The 12853-nt window shown below is 33.6% G+C and overlaps 2 protein-coding genes across 2 annotated transcripts; one reads left to right on the forward strand and one right to left on the reverse strand.

Annotated features, from left to right (window-relative positions):
* Positions 1–1196: 1196 nt before the first annotated feature.
* LOC137830870 (FT-interacting protein 1-like) lies at positions 1197–4993 on the forward strand. Its single transcript, XM_068638290.1, has one exon. The coding sequence runs from the start codon at positions 1438–1440 to the stop codon at positions 4885–4887; it is 3450 nt and encodes a 1149-aa protein (XP_068494391.1). The 5' UTR covers positions 1197–1437; the 3' UTR covers positions 4888–4993.
* Positions 4994–8008: 3015 nt separating this feature from the next.
* LOC137824684 (O-fucosyltransferase 20-like) lies at positions 8009–11368 on the reverse strand. The gene is made up of 6 exons (XM_068630357.1): positions 10424–11368; positions 10019–10184; positions 9702–9791; positions 9206–9489; positions 8773–9031; positions 8009–8665 (listed from the first exon to the last, which is right to left on the reverse strand). The coding sequence occupies exons 1-6, from the start codon at positions 11080–11082 to the stop codon at positions 8447–8449; spliced, it is 1677 nt and encodes a 558-aa protein (XP_068486458.1). The 5' UTR covers positions 11083–11368; the 3' UTR covers positions 8009–8446.
* Between the last annotated feature and the right edge of the window lie 1485 nt (positions 11369–12853).

Raw genomic sequence — 12853 nt, forward strand, 5'->3', positions numbered from 1 at the left:
AATTAAATTAACTAAATTAAATACTAATTTAAATATTAAAAAATTATTAATATTTAATATATCTCTATAATTAATAAAATATTATAAAATAATTTTTATATTAATATCCAAATTAACTATCAAAATTTTAGTTATTAATATTTTAATTATAAATTAGTCTTTAAAAGATTAATAAAAACTAATTTAGAACAAAACAGTAGTAGTTAAAACCTTGATAGTTAGTAATTAGATACCAATTTATAAAATATTTTATAATTTTTTTATTAATAATAAAAACTACTTTAAATACCAATAATTTTTTAGTTTATAAAATAGTGATTAATTATTTTGTCTTTAGAATTAATTTTTATTTAATAATTTTTTTTAATAATGAAAGAGAATCATTAAATAAAACATGCTCCATGCTACAATTCCTCAAAGAGTTTCAATAAATTTCAAACAATGAAAAAAGTGTGTCAAAAATGTATTTTTTAATACTCTTCAAACACAAATATAATTTAAAAAGAGGGGGAGAATGAAGCACAAGAAAAGTATCACAGTCTATGATATGACACATACCTTAACCAAATCTACCATTGCTTTCTTGCAGCTTCAGCTATGCCTTTCCTGCTACTTTTCTTCACTTTTTTCTTCACTCAGACATTGCTGCACATACAAGAAAGCAATTATCCTGAAAATTGAACACACAATAACCATGCAATTGCTTTCATTAAACTAGTCCTTTAGACCATTTAACTTCATCAAGTAACTAGAACATTCACAGACAGAAAGTTCAGAATCATCTTTTGCTTTATCAGTAAGTTAAGAATCATACAAATTTTCCTTCTTGTCTCATTAGACAATGATATTCAAATTGCACATACAACAAAAAGAAATGGCAAACAGATAGCAACTAAATGACACACTAGTTAAAGGGAATATTTGTTTGTTTAAGTGGACAAAATCAAAATTCTGAAATTAACTTTTAGTATTTATATTTTATACATTTGATGGTTATATTTTTAATTTTTGCATGCATTTCACCAATCCATTGAATATGTAACAACATCCTGACAATACACACACAAAAATTTGGGTAACAAAATTTGCAAAATGACTTGAAGTAGTAAATATATTGTTGAAGAACTAACATAGAATTACCACAATCAGAAGAATGATGCTGGCTTTAAGTTAGATCAATCTGAAGCTTTCTCATTCTTTTCTGCTTTCCCATCTTCCGATAGCTAAAGGTTATGCAGCTTCTCCATGAAATTATTCCTTTCTTAACCAAAAGTGAAGCAAGAACTTGTGAGAACCATAACATTACTCTGGTGTTTTCTTTTGGCTTTTGCATTCTTGATAAGTAGAAGTTCCTTGGTTCGGAATCGAATTTCCTGTTACTTTGGCAAGCCACCTAGCTGCAACTAGTTGTGGAGCGAGGCTAGAAAGAAAAGGGTCATGAAACTGGTTGTGGAGGTTATTAATGCTCATGATCTTATGCCAAAAGATGGTGAAGGATCAGCAAGTCCCTTTGTGGAAGTAGACTTTGAAAACCAGCTTAGCCGAACCAGAACTGTCCCAAAGAACCTCAATCCCACTTGGAACCAAAAACTAATCTTCCATTTGGATGCAACCAAACCTTACCATCGCCAAACTATTGAAGTATCTGTCTTCAACGAGAGGAGACTTACTCCAGGCAGAAACTTCCTTGGAAGGGTGAGAATTCCTTGCTCCAACATTGTCAAGGAAGGTGAAGAAGTGTATCAGATTTTCCCACTTGAAAACAAATGGTTTCTCTCACCTGTTAAGGGTGAGATTGGCCTCAAAATATACATTGCATCTGACTCCAACTCCAACTCCAAACCAAAACCTCTTTCTCCTGTTTTTCCTTCAGAAATAGAAAAACTCCCACCTTCTACTCCACTCCAAGCACCAGAATCAACAACTAGTACTACCCTTCCTCCTCCTCGTATCATTCCCTCAGACAGAACAACATCAGAAGCTGGTTCCATTGAAGAACTTCCTACATTTGACACCCCAAAATCTATAGAAGAAGCAGAAGTATACTCTGGTGCACAAGTTATAGATCAAGAGCCAAAGGAAGAAAGCAGAGAAGCTGTGGCAGAGACAACCCAACAACTAAACAAGCACCAAGTTCTCCAGCCACAGATGATTTCCATAAAGAGAAGACCACCAGGTACTCCATCAGTTGATCCTCAAGTCCAATCTAGTCATCATGAAAACTATAATCACAATGACACCAATCCACAGCCTAGGATTTCAATAAAGAGACGACCACAAGCTCAAGATTTTCCTTTCACAATGCACTCTGTTGATCCACAAGTCCAACCAAGCTACGTTGAAGGCTACAATCATAATGACACCAACCAGAAGCCAAGAATTTCAATCAAGAGACGACCACGAGGACCCTTTAATCCACAAGTCCATGCGAGCCATGATGAAGCCTACAACCTCATGGGAACCAACCCACAACAGCCAAGAATTTTAGTAGAGAGACAACCGCAGAATACTCCACTCACCACGCACCAAGTTAGTCCCCAAGTCCCTACTGGCCTTGATGAAAACTACAATCTCAGTGACACCAATGGAGAACGGTGGCCTAGTGGTGGAGCTTATGGTAGAAGAGGGTGGATGAGTGGTAGTGACAGATTCACTAGTACATTTGACCTTGTTGAGCAGATGTATTATCTGTATGTTCGTGTTGTGAAGGCGAAAGATCTTCCCGCAAGCAGCATGACCTCAAGCTGTGATCCTTATGTGGAAGTGAAGCTGGGAAACTACAGGGGAAGAACAAAGCACTTTGATCATAAACTGAACCCGGAGTGGAATCAAGTGTTTGCTTTCTCCAAAGACCGCATTCAGTCTTCTGTTTTAGAAGTCTTTGTGAAAGATAAAGCAATGGTGGGGAGAGATGACTATCTTGGAAGGGTGGTTTTTGACCTCAATGAGGTTCCAACGAGAGTTCCACCAGATAGTCCACTAGCTCCTCAGTGGTATCGGCTTGAGAACAGGGGTGACATTATGCTAGCAGTTTGGATGGGAACACAAGCTGATGAGGCTTTCTCAGAAGCTTGGCATTCTGATGCTGCCACTGTCTATGGAGAGGGTGTTTTCAACATCAGATCCAAGGTATACATGTCCCCAAAACTGTGGTATCTCAGGGTGAATGTCATTGAAGCTCAAGATGTAATACCGGGTGACAGAAACCGTCTACCTGAGGTTTTTGTGAAAGCTCAAGTGGGGTGCCAAGTACTAACAACCAAGATATGCCCCACCAGAACAACCACCCCATTTTGGAATGAAGATTTGGTTTTTGTAGCATGTGAGCCATTTGAGGAGCAATTAACAATCACTGTGGAGGATCGTGTGCACCCTTCAAAAGATGAGGTGCTTGGGAAGATAAGCCTACCAATGACCCTCTTTGAGAAGCGGTTAGACCAAAGGCCGGTTCATTCGCGCTGGTTCAGTCTAGAGAAATTTGGTTTTGGAATGTTGGAAGGTGATAGAAGAAATGAGCTCAAGTTTTCAAGCAGGATTCACATGAGAGTGTGCCTTGAGGGTGGATACCATGTCCTAGATGAGTCCACATTGTACAGCAGTGATCAAAGACCAACAGCAAGACAACTATGGAAGCAACCTATTGGGATACTTGAAGTAGGCATCTTAGGAGCTCAAGGGCTTCTCCCAATGAAGATGAGGGATGGCAGAGGCAGCACAGATGCATACTGTGTTGCCAAGTATGGTCAGAAATGGGTCAGAACAAGAACACTTCTTGACACTTTTAGTCCTAAATGGAATGAGCAATACACATGGGAGGTTTATGATCCTTGCACTGTGATAACATTGGGAGTTTTTGACAACTGCCATTTAGGTGGAGAAAAATCTACTGGTAGCAACGCTGCTAGAGATTCTCGGATTGGAAAGGTGAGAATAAGGCTATCAACACTTGAAGCTAATAGAATCTACACCAATTCTCACCCTCTTCTTGTTCTACACCCACATGGGGTTAAGAAGATGGGAGAGCTTCAGTTAGCAGTGAGGTTCACAGCACTCTCAGTGGCTAACATGGTTCATATCTATGGCCAACCTTTGCTTCCCAAGATTCATTACTTACATCCTTTCACAGTTAACCAAATAGACAACTTGAGGTACCAAGCAATGAACATTGTGGCTTCGAGGTTAGGCAGAGCCGAACCCCCTCTGAGGAAGGAGGTGGTGGAGTACATGTTGGACGTTGATTCCCATTTGTGGAGCATGAGAAGAAGCAAAGCTAACTTCTTCCGCATCATGTCACTTTTCTCTGGTGTGATCACAATGGGAAAGTGGTTCAGTGATGTTTGCCTCTGGAAGAACCATGTTACATCAATCCTAGTTCACATCCTCTTCCTTATACTCATATGGTACCCCGAATTGATCCTACCAACTGTGTTTCTCTACATGTTCTTGATTGGTCTGTGGAACTACAGGTTTCGGCCAAGACACCCTCCCCACATGGATACCAAACTCTCCTGGGCTGAAGCTGTTCATCCAGACGAACTTGATGAAGAGTTTGACACTTTTCCAACTTCAAGATCACAAGATGTTGTGAGAATGAGGTATGACAGGCTCAGAACTGTGGCAGGAAGGATTCAGACAGTTGTTGGGGACATTGCTACACAAGGGGAGAGGTTTCAGTCTCTACTGAGTTGGAGAGACCCCAGAGCAAGCAGCATCTTTGTGGTGTTTAGCTTTTGTGCTGCTGTGACTCTCTATGCAACACCATTCAGAGTGGTGGCTCTGGTTACAGGCTTGTACTTTCTGAGACATCCAAGGTTTAGGAGCAAGTTGCCTTCAGTAGCAAGTAATTTCTTCAAAAGACTCCCAGCTAGAACAGATAGTTTACTGTGATCTTCTTTTCCAAAGTTTTTTTGGTTCTTATACATAGTTTACAAACACTTTGAAGTTTATTCATTTCATGCTTTAGTTATCAAATCAGTGTTTCACTGCCTAAAACTTCTTCTGCATCATCAGAATTCATCTGATGTTTTTCATTCTAACCTTGCATTTTAGTTTATGATTGTTAAAAACTACTCTAAAATGAAAGTTGGAATGTGTTTTTCAAAAGTGATAATATGTTCACAACCATACATCAGATTATAAGATGCACAAGATTATAAGTTAAAAAGAAAATTAATTTTTTACACTGAAATAAAGTAATTTTAAAATGGTATTGGTGAGATCAGATTTCTAAACTAGTACCTTTTAATTTGCAAATGTCAAAATTAACATTTTCCTTCTTCAAAAACTAAATTTTGTAGTTGTTTTCCAAGAAAATTTAGGCAACAGAAATTTTGGGAAACTTTAAAATTCAAAATTTAATAATTGAAATAGTTAAGGTAATGCTTCAAATTAATATTTTTTAATAATTTAAATAAATTTTTAAATATAACTAATATTGAGATTTTTTTTTTAAATATCAAGTTATTTGATAATAAAAAATAGAAATTTAAATTCATGATTTAAGTGCACTTATGATTTATTTATTTATCAACTTAATTATATAAAACATAGAATAAGAAATATATATTTAAGAAATTGAATGCATTGTACTACCTTATTTGCAATAATTAATTGATGCGACATATATGTTTTTGTTGAATATAGTAAATATTTTAAAATTGAATGAATAGATTTAATATTGTTCTTATTACATTTATAACATTTATTTTACAGAAGCAAAATAATAAAGGAGTATTTAAAAAAGATAAAATAAATAAATATAAAATATAAAATGGAAAATAAATAGTATATTAATTAAAATTATGAATATTTCATTATTTATTAAATATTGTAATTGTTTAAATAGTTTTATTGAGTTAAATATGTAATATAGATAGAATAGCATATTAAATGAAGTTGTGATATGGCTGTTAATGAGATAAGATAGTACAATTATATATATTCTTTATTAAGTATAATAGTAATGTTTTAAATATGATTTTTTTAATGAAACTTTGTGATTTAAATAAATAATATCTTAAGTTCTTTCCTTGTAAGAAAATTATTTGATAATAAAAATTATACATTTAAATATTGATTTTAATTAATAATTTAAGCACATTTATAACTAAATCTATTTATTAATTTAATTATATAAAGGACTAATTAAGTTGAAACCCTAAACCCTAAAATTGAGTATTTTCAATTGAGTTTCTATAAATCTTAACATGTCATTTTACTCACTGCTGTTAAAAAAATGTGAGATCTTATACTTAAAATAAAATAATATTATGATTAACTTAAAACAAATCATTTTTATTATTTTCATTAAAAACATTTTGGATAAGATATTGTTATTGTCACCCAAATCTATGGTAGTGACTATGACAGTTGTTTAATCTTGTAAATGATGACATGAAAGTCATTGAAAATTATAATAATCTCTTTATCCAACTCATATTTAATGAAATAATAAAAAAATTTCCCAATATAATTTCATATTTACCACATTAGTCTCTTACCAAGTGAAGATAAGCAAAGGACGAAAACTCAATTAAAAAATATATATTTTTTAAATAATCAATAAAATAAAACTTAATTAAAAATTACCAAATTTATGAGAATTTTATAAAATATAGAGTAATATATACATTACTTCACAAATTCAATTTACTGTAATATATTTTGTTGAGTGTGGTAAATATTTTAAAATTGAATAAATAGATTTAATCTTTTTTCTTATTATATTTGCAACATTTAAGTAAAATAATAAAGGAGTATTTTTAAAAAGGATATAAGAGAAAGGAAAAAAAATAAAATGAAAAATAAATAGTATATTAATTAAAATTATTAATATTTTACTACTTTGTTAAATGTTGTAATGATTTAAATAATTTCATTAAATTAGATATGTAATATATAGAATAACATATCAAGTTAAGTTATGATATGGTTGATAATAAGAGGATATATTACCATTTTAAAATGAATATTGAAAACATAAATATTATTCATTAAGTTGATAAGAAGAACCTAAAAAATTAAATTAGAAAGATAGAAAATACAAAGTAAACAAATAAAGTTGCAAATGTATTAATAATAAAAATAAATGTTCTCACTCTGATTCTTGTAGAAGCTATGCTCCATTGGAACTAGGGTTTTCACATGTTCCAATTTCCAAACATCTGATATTCCCTTTCTCAAAGGGAACAGCTGCTTCTCATCAATCACAGCCTTTTGCCAGTGCATTCTTATTGGACACAGCTGTTCATTCAGAATCACTGTCACTTCTTTTGTTCTTATTCTTCAAATACAATTCAAAATAACTAACTTTATTTCAATTCAAAAAATCAACTAGTATCATTTAATCCCAGATAAAAAAGTTTTTTTTTTCCTGAAAAACTTTTTGTTAGCTGCATAATCACAGTGTTTTAGAGTTGAACTTTGAACCAGTCATTTGGAATTTGACAATTCTAGGGACAAAGACAGATGATTTTGATGTTATGTCATTTAGTTTATATCATATCTTATTTCTGAGGAAAATGGTTCCAAATGGCACCTTAATCCTATCTTTAGAATACACATGAAACTGATAAACTTCTGCTTCAGATAGTAATATTAAAGGCATTTTGTCTTATTCCTTGATAACGATTATTCATTTAATACCTTGATTGATACATTCACCTGCAACATGTCATCCCCACCAAATCCAATTTGGTGATTTTTATGTTATGAGAAATTGCAAGAATGGCATAAAGTGAATATAGCCAAACCTTTTTAACCTTTGTTATTATGTCTTTAAAAGGTAATAAATGGAGTGGTAATTTCTTGCATGTTAAAACACAAGACCCAGTTCAATTCAATTACTTAAATAGCAATGATGCTTAATGGAAATTTTCCATCAGAAAAATAACAATATTTTTCACCTTTTATATACTTCAAAACTATTCCAATCACATGTTCAGTTTCTTCCAACTTGCAACTTGTGCAATACACCAGCTGCTGAATTGAGAGATAGCACAAGGTGATCTAGAAAGAGCAAATAGCTCCATCCGAAACTGGGAATTTATACTGATATGTTCTACAAAGAATTGGCACAACAAGGAGTGAAATGTCTCCTATACAAAGTCTATAAAGAATCAAAGAATGATCTGTTCTATGCATTGATTGAGCCTATTATCAACTGATGAAAATCTACATTGCCTCACAGTAGAATACATATTTTGTGTATTTAACGAATAATGTGAGGAAACCTATAGGGATATGCATACTTGACTTTATGCCTCTAAAGATGATGCTATCAAGAACTGTGGTTCCCATGGAAGTGACCTCAAGAAGTTTGGCAAGGGATAAAAAATCATACCGATCGTCCAAACCGGCTTCATTTTTATGTTTGTGCATCCATTTCTGTGTAATATTTGTACCAAAAGCTTGGTATCATATGTGCGATTAATTAGGATCAATGATGTTATGAGTCATTGCACATGCAGTCAGGAACAGGATACTTTGTGACATCTCTTGCAACCTTGCTAGTCCTGAGTTCTGGCTGGCCTAATGAGTCCTGATGCAATTCCTTGATAATGCTATTGAACTCTTCTTCAGGGAGGGTTGAGTTCAGAAAATAGGGCAGCATTTGTCTTTTGTTTGGTGTTATGTATTTCTTGTGACCTGCATAAGCCCGGTGACCCTGAAATAACATGTAGCTTCAAAAATTAGAAGTTGTCACATCACATATAACACACCCTCTACATAAAGACTATTCTAACTGAAGAAAAACTTATGATCTTACAATACCTGAATTGCATGGCCCATATTTCCTCCATGAGATGGCATGAAAACATCACTCTTCTCAGAGACTATGTAATCTATGGCAGCCATTAGGGAAGCTTTATTTGCAAATGGTTCTAGTTCTCCAGGTAAAGCAAGATCTTCCTTACTGTAGAGATATGGAAACTCATTGATCAGTGGTTCCAAGGCCTCTTTCCCACCTAGTGGTTGTCCTCCAGCCCAGTAAATTCTAGCACTTTTTGGAGCTCCTAGAGCTTTAAGCAGCCTATAAATCAGAAGGAGGAAAAAGGATTAGAAAAGCTTGACACCCTAATACTCATCATAACACACATAAATCCTATTTAAACAAGGATTAAGATCACACTAGCAAGGTTTTTCCACAGAGATTAATAATTGATAAAGCTTGTTGATATTCCACAGAATGAAGGATTATATATACCTGGTAACCTCCACAGCATTTAAGGGGCAGAGACCAGCCAGCTTCCTTTCATGGTATGTCATGTTTGATTTCGCTGTTAAGAGCTCAGGTCTATGTATCCTCTCATTGTTTACAATCTCATCATACTCAGGACTCAAACCAGGTAGACAACCAGTTCTTACCCACACATCCTTTTCCATCCGCAGATGAAGAGCAAGGTAAGGTCCCTTGCTTTTCATTCTCTCAGCAATGTTGTCACCAAGTTCCCGAACAGGTTTTGCAAATCTCAAACCATGAAAAGCAACCTGAAAGAAAAGTGAGAACATTTAGAATCTACATTCAATTGACACATAGGACCTATTTGGATACAAACTATAAGAGCTTTTGAGAACTTTTCTACCGAAAATATAGAATATTGTTCAACTGAGAAACTCTCAAATGCACTTTCAGGTTTACATCCAAATAAGCATATAAAGAAAGTTCCAAATTGCCATAAGAATATGAACTTCGTTTTTACCTTGCATCGAAGCTTCTGAAGATCAGGAGGAAGATCCTTTGTCAGCCTTGAATCCAATCCACGTAAAAGCAAGACACCTTCTCTGTTGAACTGCATGAGACAATAAGAATCATGTTAAACTCTTGTCCAACAAGAACAACACTCAAGTAAAAGCTTTCACAATTAACACTGCAGAATTAATACATGTTAATATATTGGCATTATAGTTAACAAATTGACATAGAGGGTTCTAACAACTTGTGTATAACACTACAACACTTTTATATTTCTATTAGAAACCATAGAAATGATCATATGTGGAGAAGAAACAAACTTACTCTTCTGAGATAGTGCGACCGAATCCAACTGGGAGTGGCATGAGGAGGAGGGCTCCCCTCCACTGGCCTTGTCATTAGATGTGTTGATGGCAAAGATGAAACCACTCTCACATCATTGGCAAGAACACTCTTGAAGTGCTCCAAATCAAATATATCAGCAAATTCACTGCAAAATGGAAACCCGATAAGAAAAAAGACTCTTTGTGACATTTGCAAATAAGAAGAGAAATTAAACCAGTATCAAAAACAAGACTTATGCTTGGTGGTGATTATTAAAATTTAATCCAAAAATGTAACAGTTTAATTCATAATCAGCCAAATCCAACTCCTCAATTGATAAAATGATCCAACATAAACGATCAACCAAGAACGGGACCACGATCAAGAATATGTATATTTTTTTACCTTTCATCTTCCCAAATGACATTAACTTGCAATATGGGAACAACCAAAGCAGCCCCAAGAATCCTAGCAATGACAACAGCATCAACAATCTGATTCCTCTGCTGATTCATCCCTCCAGAAACCACCACCATGAGGTACCTCCTCCTGTTCTTCACAACCCCCTGACTCTGACTCCTATACTCCCTGCTGAAACCCAAACAAGGCTTATATCCCAACCCATCTGGCTGCTTCCAAAACTCACTCTTTTCAACCTCCCCATCCCTTTCCACCCCACTTGGAACCTGTGCATGTAACTGCACACTGGCAATCAGAGGCTCTGAAACAGTGTCATCACCACCATCCGAAACACCAACCTTCCCTGATGCAACTCCGGGCAGGGATTTTGAGAGGCCTACTGAGGTTGCACAGGGGAAGGGAGGAAAAGGGGTGTCCAGATTCAAGCCCAACTTGAGCATGGCGAAGAAGGCAAGGAGAGAGAGAGTAAAAAGGAACAATCTTGGCCTACCCCACTTGACAAAGGCGAAGAATTTGGAATGTCTTGCACATTTCTTGGGAGATTCAAGCAAGGATTGAAGAGAAGAAGACGATATGGAGTTGATGATCTGAGAAGGAACTGAAATGTATGACAACTTCTTGGCATTGTTCTTGGACTTTGCCATTGCTTGCTTCTTCAAGATTCAAGCTTCAAGCTTCTTTGATTTGATTGCTGAGTTTTATAACAACCCTTCTTGTGATGTGTTGATTATTGCCAATGACTTTTTAAATTTCAATTCTTTTCTAGAGAGAGAAAGAGGAGAGAGAAGGGGCGGCGGGAACACCGAGTTTGTCTGACGACCAAAGGCAACGCGTCGATCAAAAAGTAGCTGCGGTTTCAGTTTCGACAAAAACTTGTTTGGTTTTTGTGTGCTTTCGTCTCATCATTACACGTTTTGTTGCTGCTCATGTGTTTTGAACAAGATTGCTTTTTTTTTTATTGCCTAAAAAATACTAAATATTTACTCAAACACATTTTATTTTATTATTTCTATTGAAATACCATAGCCAAATCATTATTAAATAAATCTAACCATTTTTTCCTAGTTATTCAAGGATATAGTTTTTTTCAAATATAGAAATCAAAATCAATGTTAAAAGTTCCAATATTCAAAATTAAAAGCAATCTTCTCTTGTGAAAAATAGGATAAACATTAAATATGCATCATAAATGACTAACTTCTTCACTAACTTCAACTCTTCTAGGTATTTAACTCATTAATCAACATACATACATTTTAGTTTTTTTCACATGGAGAAATATATATATTTTTTTAGATAGAGTAATATTATATTATTTCTTCTTAAAAGTCTTCCCAAATACTACCAAAAAAATGTAATTTTTTTTTATTAAATAGTTGTATTTATCCTCCTAAATTCAGCCAAATCAATGGTTTCAACTCAAAGATTTTACTATCCAATCTTCTATGAAAGGAGAAATTCATTAAAAGGGTCACTAAATCTTACAAGAAAGATTAAGAAATTAATAAATATTTAATATGGGAATTGAAATTTGAAAGAGATGAAATGTTGAAGTGTGAAAAAGGGAAAAAGAATATTATTAGGGTTAGGCAGCAATCTCTATAAATGCATAAAAAATGGATAGACATTGAAGAGTGTGTGCATTGTTTCATGGCTAAAGCCAGCTGCCATGGAAGACTGAATCAACAAGAAAGAGAGAAGACAGAAGAGAAAGGTATCATTTAATATTTATTTATTGTTTCCACCATGTTTATTCTTACCAAAAACTTTTACAAAATTTGTGTAGTAATTAAAAACCTTTTTATATTAGGAATACATTTAAGATAGTTTTCTCACAGTTTTTTTTTTTTGTTATCAAAAGAAGTTTATTTTACCTATTTTTCTTTATATTTTACAATTTTTTATATTTATCATAGCTTTTTTTTATATAATTTTAGCCTCTTAGTTTTATCTTAACTGTGAATTTATAGAGAAATAAATCAAAATTATTTTTTATTTTAGCTGTTTTCTATGTGAAAACATTTTTAGATTCCAAGGAGGTCATTTTAATTTGAAAGGCTTATTATTATTATTATTATTATTATTATTATTATTATTATTATTATAGAGACAACTTGCCAGCTGGATCCTCTTCATACTGCACTTACTCTCTGCCATGTCAGACAAACTCACTCTTTCAACCACTGACACGTCAGCACTGTATTTGTCTGTGTTGTTAAATTTAGTTATTTTCATATAAAATTAAATATTTGTAATAATTTATTTTTTATTTTATTTTTTAAAATTAAGATTTATTCACCAAAGAAATGAAACATGGGTTTTAATTTGGTCAACATTTTGTGTTTCAAGTTTCCACAAACGTCACATCAAGAATGATGACACTGTTAGGTCTACTGCAACTACTTTAAAAATAAT

The sequence above is a fragment of the Phaseolus vulgaris genome, chromosome 11, assembly GCF_000499845.2.
Source record: "Phaseolus vulgaris cultivar G19833 chromosome 11, P. vulgaris v2.0, whole genome shotgun sequence".
Taxonomy (NCBI): Eukaryota; Viridiplantae; Streptophyta; class Magnoliopsida; order Fabales; family Fabaceae; genus Phaseolus; species Phaseolus vulgaris.